General features: G+C 45.9%; 1 protein-coding gene across 1 annotated transcript in view; it reads left to right on the plus strand.

The window, feature by feature from the left end:
• DNAH11 (dynein axonemal heavy chain 11) overlaps positions 1-26753 on the plus strand; it is a gene marked incomplete in the record, with an annotated part of 360436 nt that overhangs the window by 310898 nt on the left and 22785 nt on the right. The window contains 8 exon segments of the mRNA XM_070059638.1: positions 2539-2703; positions 4464-4604; positions 11630-11800; positions 15382-15504; positions 17128-17321; positions 18484-18632; positions 19470-19597; positions 26153-26380. Of these exon segments, the coding sequence (XP_069915739.1) occupies positions 2539-2703; positions 4464-4604; positions 11630-11800; positions 15382-15504; positions 17128-17321; positions 18484-18632; positions 19470-19597; positions 26153-26380 (1299 nt within the window).

Here is a 26753-nt window from a genome sequence, read left to right on the forward strand (position 1 = left end):
TATAGCGGTTCTTCCGCCCATAACCAACCTTCTACCCCTAAATGATTCCACCTCCTACTCCCTCTCCCATCCCATTTTTCATTAAGATTCATTTTTAATTATCTTTATGTACAGAAGACCAACTCTATACTAAGTAAAGATTTCAATTTTGTACCTACATACACACACACAAAGTATAAAGTACTGTTCGAAGACTAGTTGTACCATTAATTCTCATAGTACAACACATTAAGGACAGATCCCACATGGGGAGCAAGTGCACAGTGACTCTTCTTGTTGATTTAACAATTGGCACCCTTATTTGTGATGTTAGTGATCACCCGAGGCTCTTGTCATGAGCTGCCAAGGCTATGGAAGCCTCTTGAGTTCATTAACTCCATCTGTATTTAGACAGGGCCATAGTCAAAGTGGAAGTTCTCTACTCCCTTCAGAGAAAGGTACCTCCTTCTTTGATGGCCCATTCTTTCCACTGGGATCTCACAGAGATCCTTCATGTAGATCATTTTTTGCCACAGTGTCTTGGCTTTCCATGCCTGAAATGCTTTCATGGGCTTTTTAGCCAGATCCAGATGCCTTAAGGGCTGACTCTGAGGTCAGAGTGCTGTTTAGGGCATTTGCTGTTCTATGAGTCTGCTGTGTATCCTGCTTCCCATGTTGGATCCTTCTCTCCTTTTTAATTCTATCAATTATTGTTAGCAGACACTTGGTCTTATTTATGTGATCCCTTTGACACTTAATCCTATCTTTATGATAAATTATGAACTTAAACCAATCACTTTAACTAGTAAAATGGCATTGGTACCTGAAAACTTAATGGGATTTGGAGTCCCATGGCAAGTTTTTAGCTTTACCCTTAGGGGTAAGTCAGAGGGAACTTGTGCCAAACTGTACATCCCCTCCCTCTCTTATTCCCACTCTGATGTTTAACAAGGATCAATTTTCAATTGGATTTAAACACCTGAAAATAATTGTGTTAAGTAAAGAGTTCAACCAATGATATTATGTAAAAAGAAAATACTGAAAAGAATAAAATAGTAAGCTGTCCCTCGACAGTCAGGACAATGGCTGGCCAAGTCATTGTTTCTCATAGTGTCCGTTTCACTTCTACAGGTTTCCTTTTAGGTGCTCAGTTAGTTGTCACAGATCAGGGAGAACATATGATATTTGTCCCTTTGGGACTGGCTTATTTCACTCAGCATGATATTTTCCAGATTCCTCCATTTTGTTGCAAATGACCTGATTTCTTTTTTTTTTTACCACTGTGTAGTATTCCACAGAGTACATATCCCATAACTTCTTTATCTAGTCTTCTGTTGATGGGCATTTAGGTGGATTCCATGTCTTAGCTATTGTGAATTGAGCTGCAATAAACATAGAGATGCAGATAGCTCTTTTATTTGCCAATTTAATTTCCCTTGGGTAAATTTGGAGGAGTGGGATGGCTGGGTCATGTGGTAGGGCTAAATTCAGGTTTCTGAGGCATCTCCAAACTGTCTTCTATGGTGGTTATACCAGTTTGCATTTCCACCAACAGTGGATTAGTGAGCCTTTGTCCCCACATCCTTGCAAGCATCTGTTGTTAGTTGATTTCTATACGTAAGCCATTCTGTTTGGGGTGAGGTGAAACCTCATTGTGGTTTTGATTTGCATTTCCCTGATAGCTAGTGATCCTGAACATTTTTTCATGTGTCTGTTGGCCATTTGGATTTCCTCTTTTGAAAAATGTCTGTTTAGGTCCTTGGCCCATCTCTTAAGTAGGTTGTTTGTTTTGTTGTGGTGGAGTTTCTTGATCTCTTTGTAGATTCTGGTTATTAGTCCTTTATCAGTTACATAATTTGCAAATATTTTTTTTCCCATTCTGTCGGTTGCCTCTTCATTTTCCTGTTTCTTTTGCAATACAGAAACTTCTCAATTTGATGTAATCCCAGTTGTTAATTTTGGCTTTGGCTGTCTGTGCCTCTGGGGTCTTTTCCAAGAAGTCTTTACCTGTACCTATATCTTGTAGGGTGAAACAATTTCTTATAGGTTCGTGATATGCTTTGGACCATGATGTACATTCAAATGCTAATATGACTTCTGAATTTTTAAATTTTTAAAAAAATATTTATTTATTTGAAAGGCAAAGTTAGAGGGAGAGACAGATCTTCCATCTGCTGGTTTGCTCCCCAAATGGCTATAACAGCCAGCTCTGGGCCAGGCTAAAGCCAAGAGCCAGGAGTTTCACCCAGGTCTCCCATGTGGATGGCAGGGGCCCAAGCATTCGGGTCATCGTCCCCTGCCTTCCCATGCTCAGTAGCAGGAAGCTGGATTAGAAGTGGAGCAGCTGGGACTCAAAGCGGCACTCACGTGGGAAGCCAGTGTCACAGGTAGTGGCTTCACCCACTGCATCCCAACGCTGGCCCCTTTAAAAGAATGTTGTCATTGCACTCAGTGTGACACAAACAGTAGGTCTGTGTGTTATCTACCGATCCTGTGACACCTGTGATGAAGGAACATGCTTTAAGCACCGTGTCTCCCGTGTTTCTCGGTTCCTGCCAGCTGACTTTGACGAAGCACCAGAACGACTTCAAGATCGAGCTGAAACGCCTGGAGGACGACCTCCTGCTGCGCCTGTCCGTGGCACAGGGCTGCTTCCTGGACGACAGCCAGCTGGTGGAGAGGCTCGAGGCGACCAAGGCCACCGCGGCCGAGATAGAGCTCAAGGTCGGACGCGCCACGGGCACCTGGCGGGCTTGGCTGTGCTTTTCCTATTGTACTCCTTTATGTCTTATTTATTGGAGAGACGAAAGACAGAGCTCCCATCTGCTGGTTCACTCCCCAGATGCCCACAGCGGCTGGGGCTGGGCCAGGCTGAAACCAGGAGCTGGGAACTTTTTCATCAAGGTCTCCCACATGGATGGCAGGAACCCAACTATTGGAGTCCTCACTGCTGCCTCCCAGGGTGTGCCTCAGTAGGAAATTGAACTTGGACACTTACGCTCCCGTAAGGTGCACGAGTGTCTTAACCCAGCTGTTGGAATGAAATGCGGGGGTGACGATGCAATCGCAATGAGCTGTTTCCTCCAGGAGGACTGCCTTGCAGATTTCAAGTCACTAAATAAGCAGGGCCACGTGGGGTTCTGAATCTGGACTCTGCCTTTCCATGACTTTTCCTGAGTGCACACATTTTAAGAAAAATGGGGCCTGCTGGCTTTTATGGTTGGGGAAAAAAAAAAAAACTGGAAAAACCTCACATCTAGCTCAGGCAACCCGGCAGCCCAGACCCACCGCTGGTCTCCCAGTCTGCTGGGCTTGTTGGAGAAATCCTCAGAGTTAGAGCTCGGTTTTCAGGGCTTCAGTGTTGGGAGACAGAACCAGGCGGGGGTGGGGGGGCTCTTGCTGTTTCACAGGTGGCTGTTAACCCTTAGCATTCCATTGCTTCAGGGTCAGAATCAGAGCCTCGTTTGCTTTCTGGAACGTCCTCCTTACCCATTAGTCCCCTGACAGAAGCACTGCTACCACCCATGACTATCTCTGTCTTACATTAAGCAGGGAACAGAATCCCAGATTACTGTCTGCTTGCAAGTAAAGGGATTCTAAGTGACTCCCAAAATGGCAGAGATTAGGGTAAATAAGGAAGTGAGGTCCTAATTTGAAGCTAACTTCTAGTGTCTTAAAATGTCTGTTCCTGTCTTCTTTGTGTCGCACCGTGTGCTGACTTGGTTCTGCATTTGATTTCCTTCTGTACGCAAATATTATGAGTCAAGTCTCTAGACACTTTGGAGGAAAATACTGTGTTTGGAAAGCTATGGGACTAGCAGAAGCCCTAGATAAAAGACAGACATCTGTGGGCTTTGAATAACAGTTTTGAATCTGTTGGTCGATGGTGGTGGCGGTGATGGTGTTTTTATGATCACTCTGAATGTTCCCAGAGGCTAACAAATAAACTAAATGCAAACGGCTGAGCATCTGGACGACGCGGTGCAAAGTTAGAATTAGACAGTCACCAGAGTTTTCTTGCAAAGGCTCTCTAGTAAGCGTAGCTGTTGGATGTGTTGTTGACCTTGACTGCTTCTGTATACCTTGTTGCCCAATAAAGTGCATGGCATTGAGTTGACCCAGCAGACACTGCAGAGGCATCCCCCGGAGGTGATACATCTGGGTTATTAAGCCTGCAAGGGAAGGGGGGGGGGCAGGAAGGTGACATTCCGCAGAAACAAATTCTGTAGAACCGAAAACAGCTGGGTTTGATTGAGCTGTACCCTGCAAAGCCGCTGGAGTGAGGTCCATTTTCCCTGTCACTCAGTTTATAAAAGCATCATTTTCAAACATGGATTCCATAGTGTTTGAAAAGATCAAGCACACAGATGTCATGCATGTCACCTGTTTTAATTCTGATTGTTTCTACATCAGATGCCGCTGCAGGAACACGGACAGGGAACGTGAAGAGTAAGTCCCTTTTTCCCCACTTGCTCCCACCGCAGGTGACTGAAGCCAAGGAGAACGAGAGAAAAATCAACGAGGCTCGGGAGTGGTACAGACCCGTGGCTGCGAGAGCGTCTCTTCTCTACTTTGTTATTAATGACCTCAGAAAAATCAATCCCATCTATCAGTTCTCTTTGAAGGTACTGGTGAAGAGGCTACGGGAAATTGAAGTTCAAGTTGTTTCTGGAAATGTGGGATTTGTTTTTAAGTAATTGGTATAAGGAGTCATTAAGAAATAACTAGCAGGAAAAAAACAGGAAATAAAATCCTATTCTCTCTTCCAAAAGGCTTGGAGGTAGTTACACTCTGTGTGTTGTTACCAGAGCCTGCTCCTGTTCAGTCTTATAGAAATGTGGGTGTCTTAGAGATCTCCCATGTTTCTTTGGTGAAGGGAGAGGAAGAATGAGTACAATAGTTTATTAAACCTTTATGATCTAGGCAAGGCATTTGCTTTGGGGGGGCATTTTTTTTTTGGTCAAATTCCTTGTGAGCCTATTATTTGATCCTTTTAAAAAGAGAAGAAAGAAAACTAACATTTTTGGATCTTAATCCTTATTAGGAATTCTTATGTATAGCATTCAGAGCTAAGATTTCAACCTGTGACTGTTTAGTCTCCAAAACCCACGCTCTCTGCACCTTACACCGTTCCGTCTCTGGACAGCATTCATTCATTGATTCTGTCCATCAAGTTTCAGACAAATATTTATTGAAGACGATCATGCAACCAGATGCTTGTCATGAGTGTACAGTTTTGGGAAAAAAAAAAACATAGGGGTGAAGATACAAATAGCTCCACTTTTATAAAAATATATGTTCATATTTATACATATATGCACACACAAGTGTGTGTGTGTGTGTGTGTGTGTGTGTGTTGACATGGTAAGTACCCTAAGAGAGAAGATTGAGGATGAAGTAGATGTCTTATTGGGGCATCAGGAAGGGCTCCCAGAGGAGGCAACATACCAGCCGAGTGTTCAAAGGGAAGTAGGATGTAGCCAGGGAACGAGTGTTTGGGGGAAGGTGGAGGTGCGGGCTGTGAGTCCCTGGGCTGCAGGGAGGGAATGAGTCGCCGGGACTGCAGGGGGATGAGTGAGGGCAAAGGGGACCGGAAACATCCGGAGGAAAGGAAAGGCTTGGTCACGCTCGGAGGCCACATTAGGGACTGTGGGTGACCTCTGTGTGCAGCAAGGAGCAGTGGAAGGGTACAGGCAGGTGGCAGGGGCAGCGGCAAAAGGCTCAGAGAGAAGCGAACAGACTTGAGATAGGATTGAAAGCTGGAGTCTTCAGCCTGAGGACCTGTGTGGGTATGGGCGGTGATGCAGAGGATGAGGCCAGCAGGCCGGGGACCAGGAGGCAAACATCCTCACAAGCATGGTGTTTGAATTCTTTTTTTAATGATTTATTTATTTGAAAGTCAGAGTTCCAGAGAGGGTGAGGCAGGGCAGAGAGAGAGAGTCTTCCCTCTGCTGGTTCACTCCTTAAATGCCCACAACAACCAGGGCTGGACCAGGCTGGAGCCAGGAGCTTCATCTGGATCCCATGTGGATGCAGGGGCCCAAGCATTTGGGCCATCTTCTGCTGCTTTCCCAGGCGTATTAGCAGGGAGCTGGATTGGAAATGGAGCAGCCGGGACTCGAACCTGCGTCCACATGAGTGCCAGCATTGCAGGCTATGGCTTTACTTGCTATGCCACAGCATGGCTCCAGCCTTTGGAGTTTAAACAGCAACAGTATTTGAGAATGAAAAATAAAACAAAATCAGTAGTGTTAAGCCAGGATTACTCAAATACCAAAACTATACTAGGGCATTCCAGGAAAAGAAAAAACTGCCGGAGAGTACCCCTCAGGAATATTGCTGCAAAACTCCTCCAGAAAAGACTGGCAAATGCCATCCAGCCAGCCAGATATAAAGGTACAAGTAGAGTTTATGCCACGAATGCAAGTTGATTTAATATTAAAAAAAAAAACCCACAATGTGATTCATCACAGTCACAGAACAAAAGAGAATAACATTGAACGATTTCAACTGATGCAAACAACTTGACAGAATTCAACGCATGGTTAAACAAAGGAAAAGACTTTAGGAACAAATGATAACTTCTCAGCATCATAAAATTCATCTTTGAAAAATTACAGCTAACTTTCTACTTACTATTGAGAAATTGAATGATTTCCCTGAAGCTCAGAACGGGGCAGGTATCTTCTCTCGGCACTTTGTGAACACCACTGCGCTGGATGTTAGAAACAGCAAGAAACTCAGAGAAGAGAAGAAAAACTCTGTTCACAGATGACTTTATCAGAAATGTAGACGATCCCGAGAAATCTGCGTTAACAATTACTAGGACTAGGAAGTCAGCTTTTTGACAAAGTTTCAGGAAATAAAATCAATATACAAAGTACTTATGTAAGTGAAGAATGATGGGAAAATAAAATTAGTAGCTCTACTACATGGGATCTTCAAGAAGCTTTTGGAAATTGTATATTATGAATAAATTATGAAGACCTTTCAACAAATTTTGGGACCAAAATAAGCTTTGAAAAGAACAAAAGATTTATTTATTTGAGAGGCAGAGTTAAAGACAGAAGGAGAAACAGAGAGGTCTTCCATCTGCTGGTTCACTCCCCAAATGGCTGCAACGGCCGGAGCTGGGCTGATCTGAAACCAGGAGCCAGGAGCTTCCTTCGGGTCTCCCATGTGGGTGCAAGGGCCCAAGGACTTGGATCATCCTCTACTGCTTTCCCAGGAGCATTAGCAGGGAGCTGGATCGGAATTGTAGCAGCAGTGACTCGAACCAGTACCCATATGGGATGCCAGCACCACAGGTGGAGGCTTAACCCACCACGCCACAGCGCCCACTCCCAAAATACACTTATTTTTTATTTTTAAAAAATATTTCTTTATTTTATTTGAAAGACAGAGTTACAGAGAGGCAGAGGCAGAGAGAGAGATGTCTTTCATCTGCTAGTTCATTCCCCAATTGGCCGCAACAGCTGGAGCTGCATGGATCCAAAGCCAGGAGCCAGGAGTTTCTTTCAGGTCTCCCATGCAGGTGCAGATGCCTAAGGACTTGGGCCATCTTCTACTGCTTTCCCAGGCCATAGCAGAGAGCTGGATTGGAAGTAGAGCAACAGGACTTGAACCGGCACCCATATGGGATGCTGGCGGAGGCTCTACCCATTATGCCACAGTGCTGGCCCCCAAAATAGGCTTTTAATTCAATTTTCCATGAACCTTTTGAAGTCACCTCCTGGTTAAAATATTAAAATAGGGCCGGCACCGTGGCTCACTAAGCTAATCCTCCACCTCTGGCGCTGGTACCCCGGGTTCTAGTCCCAGTTGGAGTGCCAGTTCTGTCCCAGTTGCCCCTTTTCCAGTCCAGCTCTCTGCTGTGGCCTGGGAGTGCAATAGAGGATGGCCCAAGTGCTTGGGCCCTGAACTCGCATGGGAGACCAGGAGGAAGCACCTGGCTCCTGCCTTGGATCAGCACAGGGCACTGGCCGTAGCGGCCATTGCAGGGTGAACCAACGGAAAAAGGAAGCCCTTTCTCTCTGTCTCTCTCTCACTGTCTAACTCTGCCTGTAAAAAAAAAAAAAAAAAAAAAAAAAAAAAAAAATTTAGTTAAAATCCATAGCCATGAGATTTTTGTTTAAAGATACATATAAGATTTGTATACTAAAAGCTATAAAATATTGAGAAAAAACTAATGAAGGCCTAACTAAATAAAAATACCATGTTTATGGATTGGAATAATCAATATTGTTGTTCGTGCTCTCTAAGTTGATTTATAGATTAATTCAATCTTGATGAAAATTCCAAAGGTTTTTTTTTTTTTTTTAACTGGTAAGCTGACTCTAAATTTGTTTGGAAATACCAAAAACTTAAAATAGTTAAGCAATTTTGGAAAATGAAATTGGAAGATAGTAATTCCAAAAGCTTTTTATAAACCTACACTAATCAAGACAATGTGTCACTGGCCTAAAGGAAAAAGTTCAGAGATCAATGGAGCAGACTAGGGAGCCAAGTACACTTGCTTGGTAAATGGGTTTTCAGCAAGAGTGCCAAGACAATTCCATGAGGAAAGAATCGTTTTTATGACAAATGGTTCTGTGACAACTCAGTATTCACCTGGAACAAAATAAACCCCAACTATTCCATCAAACTGGACACAAACTTCATGTAAAACGAATCGTCTTAGCTTTGAAAATTCTGCAAACATTTTGAGATTTGAGTTAGGCATATAATAAGGCCCAAAAAACTGATCAGTTGAAACTGATCAAATTTAAAAGTTTCTGATCTTCAAAAACCAATTAAGGAAATTAAATAGCAGCCTAGTAGCCATCAGAAGAATAAATACCAGGGGCCGGCACAGCGCCGTGAGTTAAACTGCTGCCTGCATCACCAGCATCCCACATCAGCACTGGTTTGATTGCTGGCTGCTCCACTTCCAATCCAGCTCCTTGCTAATGGGCCTGGGAAAGCAGCAAATGATGGTCCTAATGCTTGGGCCCCTGCACCCATGTGGGAGACCTGGAAGAAGCTCCTGGCTTCAGTCTGTCCCAGTTCTGGCCATCGTGATCATTTAGGGAGTGAACCAGTGGATGGAAGATATTCTCTCTTCCTCCCTCCCTCCCTCCCTCCCTTTCCCTCTGTCTCTATCTCTGTAACTCTGACTTCCAAATAAAATAAAATAATTCCTTAAAAAATGAAGAAGAGCCGGCGCCGTGGCTCAATAGGCTAATCCTCCACCTTGCGGCGCCGGCACACCAGGTTCTAGTCCCGGTTGGGGCGCCGGATTCTGTCCCGGTTGCCCCACTTCCAGGCCAGCTCTCTGCTGTGGCCAGGGAGTGCAGTGGAGGATGGCCCAGGTGCTTGGGCCCTGCACCCCATGGGAGACCAGGAAAAGCACCTAGATCCTGGCTCCTGCCATCGGATCAGCGCGGTGCGCCGGCTGCAGCGGCGGCCATTGGAGGGTGAACCAACAGCAAAGGAAGACCTTTCTCTCTCTGTCTCTCTCTCTCACTGTCCACTCTGCCTGTCAAAAATAAAAAAAAATGAAGAAAAATGAATATTAAGGCAGAATTAGTTCCTACTAAATAAGCAGAAGAATCGCTTAAATTTGGGGGAACTGTTATTTCTAAGTGTGTGCACAGATACTGCAAGTCTCAAACTATTGGAGTGAATGCAATGTGAAAAAACAGTTTGGCAATTTCAGAAAAAGGTAAATACATAGTTCCAGTATGGTCTTGAATTTTAACTCTAGTGTTTACCTAGAGGAAATCTCAATCTCAATCAATCTCTCTCTCTCTCTCTCTCTCTCTCTCTCTCTCTCTCTCATATGCCTGTATAGATGTATACACATAAAGCTGGTTCACAAATGTTCATAGACACTCTATTCATAGTAGTCCAAATTTGGAAATAATTCTAAGGACTGACAGAGTGAATGGATATATACATTTGGTATTTCTGTGCAGTAGGATATCACCCAAAAAAAAAAAAAAAAAAAAACATGAACTACTGATAGATGACCATGGAGAGGTCATGAAAACATTATCTTGAGAAAATGCAGCTGGGTGGGAACCATTCTACAATATATGATCCTATTGATGTGAAATCATAGAAAAGACAGAAGTCCATCCGAGAGGCAGAGCGGTGATTGGCTGGGACTGGGGATGGCAGTGCAGACTTGCTTGCACTGATGTAAGTAGAGAGGTTCTGTGTCTTACTCGCAGTGACTGTTTCTGGAATATATCCACTTAGCAAGACTCAAGCCGTACATCTCTGGGTGAACTTTGTTGTATAGATGTTGAAAACCTAATTTAAAACTAAATATTAGTAAGTAACTTTTGTGACTTATTACCAGTACTAGACTGTACCTATCTGTCATTGTAGGGTTTTACTTTCTTCCAAATTTTTATGCTGCAAGATGTAAATCAATCTGTGTCCTGGCTCCTGTTCACCAGCCAAAAATAAATATTATATTTCTACTTATAAACATATAGACATATATTTAAACAGAGATTTACAGAGACAGATCCATAGAAGTCCAAACAGCCACATTGTAACCAACACATGAAATAGAGTGATAAACAGATATGGAGAGTAATTTTAATGGGAATAAAAGGCCATCCCCAAAGTATATGGGTAGAACAACAAAAACCAAATAACCCAGGTGAAAAACAGGCCAAGCGCTTAAATAGACATTTCTCCAAATAGCCAAAATGCATACAAAAAAAAATGCTCACCACCATTAATCATTGGAGTTTTCTCTAATAAGATCTCACTCTATATCCATTATGATAGCTACTATCCAAAGCAACCAGAAAATAATTGTTGGTGAGGATGGAAAAATTAGATTCCTATGTACTGCTGGTAGAAACTGTATGGTAGTTCCTCAGAAAACTAAAAATGGAATTACCATAAAATCTAGCAAGTCTACTTGGGGCTATATATACCCAAAAGAATTGCAAGAGAATCCCAAATAGATGTCATGAACTCCCCTATTCACAGCAGCAGTAGTCACAGTAATGGAATATTATTTAACCTTGAACAGGGAAGGAAATTCTGACACCTACTAGAACATAGTTGAACCTTGGGAATATTATCTGAAATGAAATAGGCATGTCACAAGAAGACAAGAACAGGGTGACTCTACTCAATGTGTGATACGGAGGGTGGTGACGCTCAAAAAAATGGTGGCCACCTGGGTCTGGAAGACGGGACATAGCTGGTTGCTGTTTCATGGGTACAGCTCTCTGGTTTACACGATGAAAAATTTCTGGAGCTCAACCATGCAACCATATGAATGCACTTAACATTGCCAAACCACGTAGTTAAAATTGCTGAGGTAGCAAATTGTGTGCTACCTTTATTTTCCCACAATTTAAAAGGAAGATCTTTTTAAAAGAAGTAGCTGGGTAGCCGGGAGGATGGAGCGGTCCAGTTGGGTGGGAGGGAGATGCGGGTAGGTTTTATGGAGACATGCTTTTCGGAAGCACCTGCCATGTGCCAGGAAGGGTTTTAAGAGCCCACCTAAACCCCCATAAAAGTCCTGCTTTACTGTCTGCTCCCTAAAGATGCATTGTAGATGGTATCCCTGTATGTCTGGGGCTGGCTAGACTTCCAGGCACCAGTCGTCACCCTTTGCTGACCGCATGAACTCTCCCAGGCTTTCAGCGTGCTGTTCCACCGAGCCATGGAGCAGGCGGACAAGGTGGAGGACTCGCAGGGCCGCATCTCCGCGCTCGTGGAGAGCATCACACACTCCCTCGTCGTCTACACCAGCCAGGCACTGTTCGAGGAGGACAAGCTCACCTTCCTGGCCCAGGTGGCTTTCCAGGTGAGATCACTAACTACCCAGCAGCCTGCAACCCAGGGCTGAGGCCTGCTGCAGGCAGGTGCGGCTACTTGGTGACAGGAGGAGAGTGGGGGTCTCCTGGGGCATCATCTTGGCAAGTGACAGCCTTCTCCTGGGTCCCAGGGCTTTGCTGAGGGTGGATGTGGGGCTGGAAGCTCCCACCACGGTGGCCACCCTGAAACGCATCCGTGAGCACCCTCCTCGCCTTCTCAGGTCCTGTAAGCAACCTTCTAGGGGCTGCCAGAAACTTCCTTGAGATCAGGGTGATGGGTCCAGATCCATGTGGTCCTAGAAGTTTCTTAACAGAGACCTTTGAAAGAATAGCCAGTGGGTCATCCTGTTGTTACAAATGACAGGATTTCGTACCTTGTTAGGTCTGGACTAGTATTCATTGTGTATAGCTAATAATATATTATTCTGTATATTAGCATATGTTATAATATGTAGTTAATAGTGCTTTCATTATGTGTATTTAATATCTTTCAAAATAGGTATCAGATGTTAATGATTAGTATGTGAGATGATGGATGTGTTGGTTAGCTTGGTTTATCTATTCTACCATATAAACATATCCAGGCATCACATTATGCCCCATAAATACAGATAATTAAGTATTTCCAAAGTTCATGGAAAAGGGAATTTATTTTTTAAGAATTATTTTATGTATTTGAAAGAGTTACAGAGAGAGGTAGAGCCGGAGAGAGAGAGGTCTTCCATTCTGCTGATTCATTCCCCAAATGATCACAATGGCCAGAGCTGAGCCAATCAGAAGCCAGGAGCTAGAAGCTTCTTCTGGGTCTCCCACACAGGTGCAGGGGCCCAAGGACTTGGGCCATCTTCTACTACTTTCCCAGGCCATAGCAGAGAGCTGGATTGGAAGAGGAGCATCCGGGACTCGAACTGGCACCCATGTGGGATGCCAGCATTGCAGGCCGGGACTGTAACCCACTGCACCATAGTGCCAGCCCCAAAAGAAAATAAACAGATAGGATTTTTTTTTGATAGTCAGAGTGGATAGTGAGAGAGAGAGAGACAGAGAGAAAGGTCTTCCTTTTGCCGTTGGTTCACCCTCCAATGGCCGCCGCGGCCAGCGCGCGCTGCGGCCGGTGCACCGCGCTGATCCGACGGCAGGAGCCAGGTGCTTCTCCTGGTCTCCCATGGGGTGCAGGGCCCAAGCACTTGGGCCATCCTCCACTGCACTCCCTGGCCACAACAGAGAGCTGGCCTGGAAGAGGGGCAACCGGGACAGAACCTGGCGCCCCGACCGGGACTAGAACCCGGTGTGCCGGCACCGCAAGGTGGAAGATTAGCCTATTGAGCCGCGGCGCCGGCCAACAGATAGGATTTTTATGGTACAAAAGCATTTTCAAATCTATACATAGTTTTTTTTTCATAATATGCATTTTTGTGAACTTTTTGAAGCCCCGAGGTATGCATAGATTTCACAATATTTTTGTTCCAGAATGAATTTACTTTTGTCTCCTGTGGACTTTTTGAAGTAACCTAGTATTTATCAGTTAAAAATTAAAAAAAAAAAAAGTAGTTGAAAAAGAAACTACAGTGGGACCTGCTTCTCCTGGACTCCCTTCCAAGTGGACGTCTAGAAAATATTTTGTTTAAACAAAGATGTCCCCGGTAACAGCAACCACCGCCACCATCCCCGAGGACAACAGTCCCAGATGAAGACGGCGTGTCGTCATTTTATTAGCTCATTTGCTGAATGACGTTTTCATCAACCCAGACCCCAAGGGAGGGTCTGTGCCTTGCCTATCTTATGTCCTCCAAAGCGCCTGGCCCAAAGAAGGCACGTTATAAACACCTGCAGTGCGTGAGAAACTGCACCTTCGCTCCGAGTATTTTTGGGATTCATAAATTCCTTTGGGTTTCAAAAGAATAGATGGGTATGGGTGGTTTAGTAAGTCTATAATACGGAAGTAAGACATTGCAAAAGGAAATACAGATAGCCCTCAACTTACGATGGTGTTATATCCCGGTAAACTCATTGTCAGTTGAAAATATCTTTAGCCAAAGTGCATGGGGAGAAGCTGACCCGACAGAGACCCTGCCTTAGCAGAACACAGCATGCGGTGGAATGTGGATCCCTTCCCCTGTGACCAGAGGGTTGACCAGGAGCTCGCCGTGGGAGAGTATTGTAGCACGGGAAAAGGGCAAACCTCAAAATTCAGAGCTCAGTTCCTACTAAATGCTTTCACTTTTACCCCATCAAAAAGCTCTAAGTCAAAGTCAGGGCTTACTTCTATTTTTTTTTTTTTAAGATTTATTTTATTTATTTGAAAGACAGAGTTACAGAGAGAAGTAGAGACAGAGAGAGAGGTCTTCCATCCGCTGGTTCACTCCCCAGATGGCCTCAATGACTGGAGCTTCACCAATCCAAAGCTAGGAGCTTCTTCTGGTCTCCCATGCAGGTGCAGAGGCCCAAGGACTTGGGCCATCTTCCACTGCTTTCCCAGGCCATAGCAGAGAGCTGGATCAGAAGAGGAGCAGCTGGGACTAGAACCGGCGCCCATATGGGATGTCAGTGCTTCAGGCCAGGGCATTAACCCGCTGTACCACAGCACCGGCCCCCTCTTTTATTTGTTTTTATACAGAGGGGCCAGGGACAATAATATGTGGCATGCACCTCTGTTGAAAACGTTTCCTTGGAAGCCTTAGATATTTATAATCTAAAATCCTAAACTAAAGCCTCAAATTTCTGTGGATAGTTCTTTGTTGGAATAAATTAAACTGAATAAGGAAAATTAATTCTCCAGTAAATTTTTATTTTAATGTATATTGCCGCTCACAATGCAGTTTGAAAATAATTATAATTTTTAGCATAGCATAAAACACAAAAACTTTTACCTGCTTAATTTTGTAAGTTCACAGAATTTAAAAATAGTTCCTTTTGGGGCCGGTGTTGTGGAATAGTGGGTAAAACCGCCACCTGCAACACCAGGATCCCACATGGAAGCTGGTAGCATCCAGACTGCTCCTCTTCTGATCCAGCTCTCTGCTAATGGCCTGGGAAAGCAGTGGAGGATGGCTCAAGTACTTCGGCCCCTGCACCCATGAGAGACCTGAAGGAAGCTCCTGCTCCCAGCTTCGGACTAGTCCAGTTCCGGCTGTTGCTTGCAATTTGGAGAGTGAACCAGTAGGTGAAAGATTCTGTCTCTTTCTGTCTATTTTTTTTATCCCCCCTTCCCTTTGGTACTAGTTACACCTTCTATTTAGTAACGTAGTCCATTGTCACCTGAGGCTTTTGCATTTTGTCTAATTAAGTTTTGAGTCTGCTGTAATGGAATGTAAATGTGAATGCATATTTCAGATTCATTGCTAATGGTCATGGGGATTAGTATTGCAAAAAAAAAATCAGGTTTTTCGTGATTTTGTTAAATACCTGATCTTGGTTTTTAGATCCTTCCATGTACGAATGGAGAGTCTCTGTTTCAGATATCTGCTCCAATTCTCAGCGGGCTTGTCTGTGACCTATTCAGTGGCCACTGCTCCTGTGTTGTGATTTTCATGTACACCAAATGACCCTTCCAATTTTGTGTGCTCTCAAGATTCTGTTGAGAAGGAAGGAGATAGACCCGGCCGAGCTGGATCTCCTGCTTGGACTCTCGGTGGAGCACACGTACCCGAGTCCCGTCGACTTCCTGACCGCTCAGGCCTGGAGTGCCATTAAGGTGCGTTACAAACACGGCTGCACCATTTCTCAGTCTTATTTCAAACATTCGGTCTCTCCGGAACAGAATCAAGGTTTTACAAATCTAGATGATAGGCGCCGAGAACACCAGGTTAATGTAGCTGGCACCGGGCTGTGCTCAGTTTAAACGCAGCCTCACCAGGTGAGAAGTAAAGCTGTTCCCCGCCTTTATTTCTGCTGTAGAAACATGCTATAGAATGTGTTGTTCTGTTGTTAATCTTTGTATTGTTAAGTTGATTTGGAGCTTTTGACCTATGGGTGGGAGGGAAACTGTTAGTAAAGATGTACAGTCTGTCAGGACCTTTGATAAAAGTCAAGTGACTTAAATGAAAATAGTTTTCCAATTCACTTACATCTGGTTTATTTTGTTTTCTTTGTGAATTATATTTCTCCACTCTATACATAGTTTTTTTAAATTCTGCGACAATTTAGTAGTTTAATCATAAAATGTTTAAATAGAACGCTAGAAGAAAAATGTCAGTCATTCTTCAACCCTAGTTAGTAATTCTTTTTATATATTTTGTCTGAAGATTTATTTATTTATTTAAAAGGCAGAGATAGAGCGAAGTTGGGGGGGGGGGGGGATGGAGATTGATCTCCCATCAACTGGTTCACTCCCCAAATGGCTGCATCAGCCGGAACTGTGCCAGGCCAAAGCCAGGAGCCAGGAGCTTCTTCCGAGTTTCCCACGTGAGTGCACAGGCCCAGGCGCTTGGGCCATCTTCTGCTGCCCTCCCAGGCTCCTCAGCAGGGAGCTGGATCAGAAGCAGAGCAGCAAGGACACAACCTGTGCCCATATGGGATGCCAGCACTGCAGGGGCAGCTTAGCCTGCTCCACCACAGTGCCGGCTCCAGCAATTCTCACTCCACTTTTCTGTCCTAAAAGCCAGTGTTAAGAATTTCTTCTTGGAAGGTCTGGAGTTCTCTAGAGATGTTCAACAAGTACTAAGCCTTGCCCTGTTCTTTTTTCCAAGAAGGAAACATACTATACACTGAAATAACTAAGTTATCCCTTATGCTTATGGTACATTTAGATTCAGTTTCTTAAAAATTAGTGTATTAATTAAATTATCACTTTAGCATTTTAAATTCAAGTTCAAATGTGTAGCAGGGTTTCAGCAAGACACATGGCACATTCAAAGGAGTGAAGTGAGTTCAGTGACCAGCATATGTTCACAGTGTGGGTGAGCAGGAAATCAACCAAGGATGAGAAAGGATGGGAAAAGGGGAGAAATACTGAGAAACTGGAACTACCGAGAAGGGAGGTGAAGAGAGCCTGCGGCAGGAGCTGCGGCCCTGGCAGAGGGACGTAACCGCTGCTCAACCAGGAAAGGGCTGGGAGGAAAAGACCCCGCCCCTCTCTCCTCTCTCCTCCAATCTCTTCTCAGCGCTTCCTGCTGACCAAACCCAACCCGGCCAGGGCCCAGGGCGCTGTCCTGAGAGATCACCCTCTGAGCAAGGCAGAAAGGGGTGCAGAGCAAATACAGAGAGGGCAGTGGAAACTTGGCCAACACGCTGTGTTTGCGTACCATGAGTACATCCTCAGCCGCAAACCCTGAGCTACGGATCACCCATTCCTCCTTGTCTCCTTATCGAATTGCAGGCGATAGCCCTTGTGGAAGAATTCCGAGGCCTAGACCGAGATCTGGAAGGATCTGCCAAACAGTGGAGGAAGTGGGTGGAATCGGAATGCCCGGAAAAAGAAAAACTACCGCAAGAATGGAAAAAGAAGAGTTTAATACAGAAGCTGATTATTTTGAGAGCCTTGCGCCCTGACCGGATGACATACGCTCTCAGGTGGGGCAGCCAGCATTTTTGCAAACGGAAGTGAGCTTAGCCAGTATCCTGCAGAAGTGCTTACCATCCCTAGTAACGCAAAGTGGTTCTGCCACTTGGACCTTATGTAGTCGCTGCTGCTGTTAACATTTGCAAGTCACTCAGCAGACGGCTAGTCCTTAGACTCAGCGCCTCCTTCCTGAAAAGCCTAATTCTGAACTCAGCAGGAGAGGACTTGATGGGAAAAGAGCAGGGGTCAGGAAGATGCACTGCCCAAGGGCGATTCCCATCGTCTTGAGTCGGTGGGAGCGTTTTGGCCCTGAAGATCTGGCGTGTCAAACAGAAAGGAGTTCCTTTCAAGGAGAACTTTATAACCCATGCGATTGAGAAGCCGAAACCCCTTACTTGCCTCTCGGTTCAAGGGTCCTTTTACTTGGCCCTCTTGGCTCCCCAGTGGATATAAGAAGCTGCTTAATTCACGCAAGTCTTATCCTAATTTGAATTCACCAGCCTCCTCCCCTGTGGTGTTCTCCGCCTCCTCCCCTGTGGTGTTCCGCTTTCTCCAGCGATATTCCTGTGTCTTGAGTTCTTTCCTCTTTCTTTGTTGAGTTCGGCCAGTTTTCCCTTTGCGGAAGCTGCTGCCGAACCCTACTTTCCAAGTTAATTCTGCTTCGTCCTGGCTTTCTGCTAACTCCGAAGCTGCAAGAAAATCCTCCTCGCTTCATTGAGCTTCCCTGTGTTAGAAACACCCCAAAAAGCATTTGTATATTCATGAGAAGCCCAGCAGGCTGGAAAATTGCACTGCGGCAAATCTAATGAACTGTTAATAAGTAATGGGAGAGTCTGGCAGGGGACACAGTGGGTACAGAGCCCCACACAGGCAGCTGATGGTGCTCAGAGGGGGGACCTCAGTTGCCCCCCAAGATGGACAGTAGGCTTCTGATTGTCAAAGCTTGCAAAAAAAAAAAAAAAAAAAAAAAAGAGCGAGCAGGGTTTCACTGATTGACCTGCTGCGTAAATCTAGTTAGATTCGTGTTGCTATTCTAACAGGACCTCCTGGGTGATAATTTCTTTCTCTCCTGTGCCCGTGGATTCAGATCAGTCAAGCGGTGACACTTCTCAAGGTCAAAACCACTGAAATCTGTGGATTTGGCATTGTTTTCTTTCATTATTTTTTTTGTAGAAATTTTGTGGAGGAGAAACTGGGGGCCAAGTATGTGGAGAGGACCAGACTGGACTTAGGGAAAGCACTGGAAGACAGCAACCCAGCCACCCCAGTGTTCTTCATCCTGTCTCCAGGGGTGGATGCTCTTAAAGACCTCGAAGTGCTTGGTGAGTGCCCAGGAGGCTGCCAGCCTGCCCTCCCTCCCCCGTGGCTGCCCACTGCCCACCTGCCCTTGCTTTGAGTTCTCTTATGTTCTTTGGAAGGGTGTGTGGGGGGGGTATGTGTGCGATTTGTCAGAGCCTGGGGATAATCACACTGCAGTCTGGAGAAATGTTTAAATGGAACATTCATCTCGTTGGCATAATGCACGTTTCTTTTGTGCTGTTCCCCACCTTTTGACTGTACGAAGGCCGGAGGGCAATTTTCTCCATGCCCATGCAATCGCGTGCGCCCACCCTGCGAACTAAATAATGGTCATTAGAGCCAGTGCGTTCGATTGTGCAAGGCGCTATCGCTTTGTGCACTGGATTATGGTTCCCCCACGGCCGATGCCGAGAACACCAGGTTAATGTAGCTGGGACCTGGCTGTGCTCAATTTAAACGCAGCCTCACCAGGTGAGAGTCTCCTGCCTTGGCCCAAGGAGCAGATCCGTTCAAAGACGGCTGTGGCGTCGACCACCTGTTGCTCCTTTCTGTGGGGGCAAGGCTTTGCTGCTCCTGCAGGAGTTTCTAAAGCTGCAGAACAATGGCTGCCGTCTATCAGAGTGTCAAAAGCCTCATTATCCACAAACCCAAGGCACTGAACCCCACTGGCTGCTTGAATGCAGGCACTAAGGCAGCTGTTGAGAGCTCAAAATGCCGCTCGTGGAAACAACACAGCCTTAACTCGGGGTGCTCAGGAAAGTGACCTAGCCGAGGGCAGCAGTGACCACAGAGTTCCCAGCACTCTTCGCTCCTCCGCGATGGCCATTTCTTCTCACGAGGCTGTGCACCCCTCTCAACAGGCAAGAGACTCGGCTTCACAATCGACTCGGGAAAACTGCACAATGTGTCTCTAGGACAAGGCCAGGAGATGGTGGCCGAAATGGCGCTGGAGAAGGCGTCCCAATGTGGACACTGGGTCATCCTCCAAGTGAGTACTGAGTGTTCCTGGAGAACCCGGAGCGTACACAGAGAGCCTGCCCAGCGCCACAGGCCTGCGGCGTAACATGAGGTCACGTGCAAAGCACTCATGACACCTGCACAAGGGGTAGAGGGCTCGGCTGGCCCAGATGGCCGTCCTCTCTTGAGAGACTGTCCGGCCTTTGTGCACTGTAATGAAAAATAGTGAGGCAGGCGTTTATCCTGGATGCCGAAATGCCCGTGTCCCACATCACAGTGTCTGGGTTAGAGTCCCAGCTATGCTCCTGACTCCAGCTTCCTGCCGATGGAGAGCCCAGGTGGCAGCAGTGGTAACTCACGTAATTGGGTTCCTGCCACCCACGTGGGAGACCTGGATTGATTTCTGGGTTTTTGGCTTTGGCCTAATCCCTTTTCCCTTTTTTTTTTTCTTTTCTTTCTTTCTTTCTTTTTCTTTTTTTTTTTTTTTTTTTTTTTTGACAGGCAGAGTGGACAGTGAGAGAGAGACAAAGGGCTTCCTTTTTTTCCCGTTGGTTCACCCCACAATGGCCGCTGCAGCCGGCACACTGCGCTGATCTGAAGCCAGGAGTCCGGTGCTTCACCTGGTCTCCCATGCGGGTGCAGGGCCCAAGCACTTGGGCCATCTTCCACTACACTCTCAGGCCACAGCAGAGAGCTGGACTGGAAGAGGAGCAACTGGGACAGAATCCGGTGCCCCGACCAGGACTAGAACGCGGTGTGCCAGTGCCGCAGGTGGAGGATTAGCCTAGTGAGCCACGGCACTGGCCTTTGGCCTATTCCAGTATCAGTTATTGAGGGCACTTAAAGAGTACACAAGTGAATGGAAGATATTCTCTCTCTCTCTCACTCACATACACACACATAAATACAAATTGAAAAAAACAGGGGGAGGGCTGGCACTGTGGCTTAGCAGATAAAGCCACTACCTGCAGTGCCGGCATCCCATATGGGTGCCTATTTGAGTCCTGGCTGTTCCACTTCTGATCCAGCTCTCTGCTGTGGCCTGGGAAGGCAATAGAGGAAGACCCAAGTCCTTGGGCCCCTGCACCTGTGTGGGAGACCTGGGAAAAGCTCCTGGCTTCGGACTGGCCCAGCTCCAGCCATTGCAGCCAATTGGGGAGTGAACCAGCAGATGGAAGACCTCTCTCTCTCTCTCTCTCTCTGCCTCTCCTCTCTCTGTGTAACTCTGACTTTGAAATGAATAAATAAATCTTTAAAAAAAGTTCTCTATATAAAAAAAGAAAAAATAGGGAGCCTCATCATCCTCCTAACATACAGAATCTAGAACATTCCAGGAATGTTTGAGGACAAGCAGCATTGGCCAGTGCACCAACACCGTCAGCCACTATCTGACGTTGCACGGTGCCATTTTGATACATGTACCAGGGTTCTTCCAGAAGCTAATGAAAAGATGCATGTTATGAAACCATTGAGCACAGACATCAGAATTTTTGCACCAAAATAAAATTCTCTTTGCCCTTTTCCATGAACTTCTGGAAGTAGCCTGGTATTATTTCATATAACCCTGACTGTGCCCCTTGGTGGGTGTGTCTGTTCCCTTTGCAAAGGGAAGAGAGTGGTGTAGATTACTGCTTCATCCAAAGTGGTGTAGATTACTGCTTCATCCCTTCTAGGATGGGCGCTACACAGGTCTGTGATTCTACAACCTGGTGGCCCCCTGGCTGCAGATCCTAGCAAGAGCTCAAGAACATGTGGAGCACAAGCCAGCATCAGGGGGCACTTGAGGGGTGTTCTGCCACCTCCTGCAACAAGCAAGGCCCACCAGCTCAGCAGGGCTGGGGATGGTTCTCTGGAGTAGGCAATTCTCACCACACAGCTGCAAGCGTAGGCTCTGCTGTCTTAATTCTTGATATCAAGAGGAGACAAGGGGGCCCTGGGGAGGTCTGGAGAGTCGCAGGCCCACAGAGCTGGGAAGAGGCAGATCTGCCACCCGCGTCCGGGTCTGTGTGGCAGCAGGGAACTATGCCAGCCCACGCCACCACTCATGCCAAGAGGCGACCTTAGCTGCCTGTGGTGTCTCCAGTAGGCAAGTGTGTTGATGCCTTTTGCATTTCTGCTTGAAATAAAACTGGATTCATGAAGAAGCAGTCCAGAGTCCAAGGGGACTTCTCTTTGGGGGAACGTGACCTTTGGGGCTACCCACTGCCTGCCTTTGTTAAGAGACATGAGGTGGTAATGTGCCCCCTTCTGAGGCTCAGAATCACTTAGCTAGCAGTGGGTGGTTTGCTTCTCGGACAGCAGCTGAGGCTCTGACACTTTGGTCAACTAAAACTTTCCCACAAAGGAAAGAGTTGTTTAACATTGCTCATGGCACACAGCAGCTCAGGCCGGAGAGAACATGAGGACAGGCATAGTTACCCCCAAAGTATCTTATTGTTCCAAGTAAAATGTTTTTTTTAAAGATTATTTATTTGTTTGAAAGGCAGAATCAGAAGCGGGGCAGGAGGGTCTTCCATCCGCTGGTTCACTCCCCAACTGGCCACAATAGCCAAAGCTGCACCAATCCAGGAGCCAGGAGCCTCTTCCAGGTCTCCCATGCAGGTGCAAGGCCCAAGAACTTGGGCCATCTTCCACTGTGTCCCCAGGCCAGAGCAGAGAGCAGGCTCAGAAGTGGAGCAGCTGGGTCTCAAACCGATGCCCATATGGGATGCCAGTCCTGTAGGTAGTACCTTTACCCACTGTACCACAGCACCAGCCCCTAAAATATTTTTCTTATTTGTGTATCTCTAAGATACTAGCTGCCACCCAAAATTCATGCTGTATATTTTACCATTAAAGTGAAAAACCATATTTTGTCAATGTCAAGCATATACTTTAGGGTTTCTATTACAGACCTTTGATTTATGTTCATAGTTACCTGAAATGTAACTGCTTAGTTTTACCTGTCACTCCCCATCCCTCTACTCACACAAGCAACAACTAGGAGGAGAGATTCTGCCAGGCCTTTGGCTGTCCAGGCTTCTAGATGTTTCTAATACCCCTTGATTGGTAGCTAGAAGCAGGACTTTGAAGAAAGAGTAGACCAACATAAGGAAAACTTGTCACATTGTTTGTAATTCACATTTGAGGTGAATATCAGCATAGGCCTAGGATAGGTATGCACATGGAAATTAGCTCTTGGCCAGATCCTGCAATGGTCAATTAGTCCTCCTCCCAGTGTTTAGGTAACATTTTATCAAAAGCCTACACTCCAGAGAAAACAGCTGTAGAAGTGGTAGGCTGGCAGTTGTCTTTATCTGGTACACACACCAGATGGTTTGTGAGTTCTTGGATAGCAAGAATCATGGTTGATGGGCAAAGTGGGAGAGTCCCAGGATGTGTGCATTGCTTAAACCTGTTGTACAAGCCTTTCTTTTAAAAAATATTTATTTACTTAATTGAAAGGCAGAGATACAGAGAGAGGGAGGAATGGAGAGAGAGAGAGAGATCTTACATCTATTGGTTCACTCCCCAAATGGCTGCAAAGGCAAGGGCTGGGCCAGGCTGAAGCCAGGAGCCTGGAATCCATCCAGGTCTTTCATGTGGGTGCAGGGGCCCAAGCACTTGGGCCATCCTCCGCTGCTTTCCCAGGCACATGAGTAGGGAGCTGGATCGGAAGTGGAGCAGGCAGGACACAAACCAGTGCTCATATGGGATGGCAGTGTCTGAACCCCCTGCACCACAAGGCCAGCTCTGCTCAGGCCTTTCTTTCCTTGGACAAGCAGCCAGCCAGTGCCCTCAAAAATGGTTCTCAGGCTCTCCTCCAAAGTGTGCTTGTGTCCACGAAGGTTCACCTGGAGGATTATCTACACTCTGCCTCCACAGTCACTCCCTAGGACGTTTCTTTTTAAAATTTTATTTATTTATTTGAAAGGCAGAGAGGGAGAGAGAGAGAGAGAGATGTTCCATCCACTCGTTCACTCCCCAAATGGCCACAACAGCTGGAGCTGAGCCAATCTGCAGCTAGGAGCCTGGGGTTTCTTACAGGTCTCCCACAAGGGCACAGGAGCCTGAGGGCTTGGACCATCTTCTGCTATTTTCCCAGGCTATTAGCAGGGAACTGGATTGGAAGTGGAGCAGCCAGGACTTGAACAGGTACCCATATGGAATGCCAGCACCACAGGTGGTGGCTTTACCTGCTATGCCACAGTGCTGGCCCCAGGTGCAGGACATTTTTACTTTTTCAAGGAAACTTTTCAAGAAAGCTGCTATCGTAGTCGATAGGCACCGAATTGGACATAATACAACTAAAGGAACAGGTTGTGTTTTTATTCACTTTTATGAGTAACACCGTTTGCTGTGAAAAGGACGGTCCCTACAGCCTTGCAGCAAGCATATTGGAAGGGAAGCTGGCTCCCCTATTTAGTGGATTAGTTTGCTAGGTCTGTCACAGCGAAGTGTCACTCACGAGGTGGCTCCATCAACAGAGTTCCTTTCTCATGGTTCTGACAGCTGGACATCTGAAGTCAAGGTTTCTACAGGGTTTCTCCCAAGGCCTCTCTCACTGTCTTGTGGATGGTCAGCTTCTCCCTGTGTCATTCCATGATTTTCCTTGAGTTTTCTGTGTCTCACTCTCCTGTTCATCATATCAGATTAAGGCCTCCTCTAGGCCATAGGCAGCCTGCATTGCCTCCTTGAAGAGCCTGTCTCCAGGGGCTGGCGCTGTGGCATAGTAGGCTAAGCCTCTGCTTGCAGCACCAACATCCCATGTGGGCACCAGTTCGCGTCCTGGCTGTTCCATTTCCGATCCAGCTCTCTGCTTATGGCCTGGGAAGGCAGTAGAAGATGGCCCATGTGCTTGGGCCCCTGCACCCACGTGGGAAACCCTGAAGAAACTCCTGGCTCCTGGCTTCAGATTAGCTCTGCTCCAGCCATTGCGGCTATTTGGGGAGTGAACCAGCTGATGGAAGACCTTTGTCTCTCCCTCTCTATGTAACTCTACCTCTCAAATAATAATAACTAAAAAAAAAAAAAAAAACAAACCAAGAACCTATCTCCAAATACAGTCGCTTTTGAGGGACTAAGGCTTAGGACTTCAATGTTTGAGTTGGAGTAGGGGACACAATTTTCAGCCTGTAGCCCTATCAATGTCCAACCTTTGCCCAGGGAATTACAGCCTATTAGTAATGTGAGCAAGGCAATTGCTGTGGGTCTTTTTGCAAGACCTCAGTGGGTACCTGCATTACTATTCCCTTCCTTGTTAGCCTTCGTTCCATGTATCTTTGTAGCTGGGATAATCTTGAACATTTTTTCTCTGATGGAAAAAAATCACCAAGCCCTGGGTGTGATGTTTCAATTGTATACTGAGAATTTCTCCAAAGCCAGAGAGCATGTTAGGCACAGCCTTTACACCAAGCACCTCTCTTCCAACACCAACACCAACACCAAGCTGTTCCCTGTGGGTGTTTGTTTAGTAATGGAGGAACAATTTGTCAATCATCAAAGTGAAAAAGAATGATGGTGGTGGTAGCATTTTTTTTTTTGTAAGCTCTAGGATTTAAGAAAAACAACGTGTTAAGAATCCACAGGCCATTTTAACAAGGAGAGCTTATTTTCTTTGTTAGCTAGCCTTCCTTCCCTTGTGCCCTTTTTAGTCCGTGTACCAGTGAGTAGGAGTGGAATAGAGGTTTCCATCAGAAGCAATGACATGGGTGATCAGGTGCCTTTCTGACTTGGAGTTTTATGCTTTATCAAACTAACCCAGATTCGTCCCAATAATTGGGCTTGAATTGGAACAAAGGAAGGTAGTAGGTAGCTCCACGCCAGGAGTGACTGTGGGTGTGCGAAGCAGGAACATACAATGGAAAGAGACTGGACTCCAGAGACACCCTGTGGTCACATGGAGTGTTTGATGTGTTCCACGCCCAGTTCTGTTGGGCTTTTATTTTTCCTTTTTATGATGGGATAATGAAGGAAGGTTTTAATTCTAGTTCTCTGAGTTTGCAACACGTTTAAACAAGGGAGCTTCACAACCTTCCCTCGGGTGGGGAGAGGCTGCTGGGGTTTGGTACAGAGTGACGATGCCGCTTGGGGTGCCTGTATACCATATGTGAGTGCCTGGGTTCAAATCCTGGCTCTGCTCCTGATTCCGGCTTCCTGCTAATGTGTACTCCAGGAGCTGGCAGGTGATGGCTCAGGTGCGTGGGTCCCTGGCGCTCCACACAAGAGACCCAGGTTGAGTTTTCAGTTTCCAGCTTGTTCTAGCTGAGCCCCAGCTGATGCATTTGGGGAGTGGACCAGCATATGAGAGCTAGTGTGCATTCTCTCTCTCTCTCTCTCTCTCTGCCTTTTCAAATATAAATATATATATATATATATATATATATATATAAAATGAATAACATTTTGTCAAAGTTCATGCAAAATAGTTATTATGGTAAAACTTCATGGATTGCAAAAATTTTTTTGCACCAAAATATACTTATTTTCTAAATGCATTTTCCCACAAACTTGTTGAATTCTCCTTATATAACTAAAAGGTGTTCTAATCCTACCATTCGAGCAATACACATCCGTTTCCCAGGAGTCATAACACACTGTTTTTCAGAATGTCCACCTGGTAACCAAGTGGCTGGGAACCTTGGAGAAACTCCTTGAACGGCTCAGCCAAGGCAGCCACAGAGATTACAGGGTTTTCATGAGCGCAGAGTCGGCGCCCACCCCAGATGAGCACATCATCCCCCAGGGACTCCTGGAGAACTCCATCAAGATCACCAATGAGCCTCCCACAGGAATGCGAGCCAATTTGCATGCCGCCCTGTACAACTTTGACCAGGTAAGACAGCAGAAGCGGCCGGGACTGACAGTGAACTTGGGTTGCACACAAGACTATGAGACCATCATTAGCTCATTGAGAGGCTTGGAGCGAAGTGTCTGTGTGTTCATCTCTTGAAGTAATTGCTTCTATTGCAATGACTAGGAACTATGTTTGTTTTACTCTAACACCAAGAAAACTATAGCCACCTGTGCAGGGAGAACTGGGTAGCTTTGTGAGGAACTTCCTTCTTGAAATATAATGTGGCAGACTGGTATCCAAGCCGCCATCGTTATTTTTGATGCTGATAAAAATCTAATGACCTGGAAAAGTTTCAGCATCATGTTTTAGGTCTGATTTTGATTTTAGTTAATTTAAAGGACCTCATTTCAGG

This window comes from Oryctolagus cuniculus, chromosome 16, assembly GCF_964237555.1.
Source record: "Oryctolagus cuniculus chromosome 16, mOryCun1.1, whole genome shotgun sequence".
Taxonomy (NCBI): Eukaryota; Metazoa; Chordata; class Mammalia; order Lagomorpha; family Leporidae; genus Oryctolagus; species Oryctolagus cuniculus.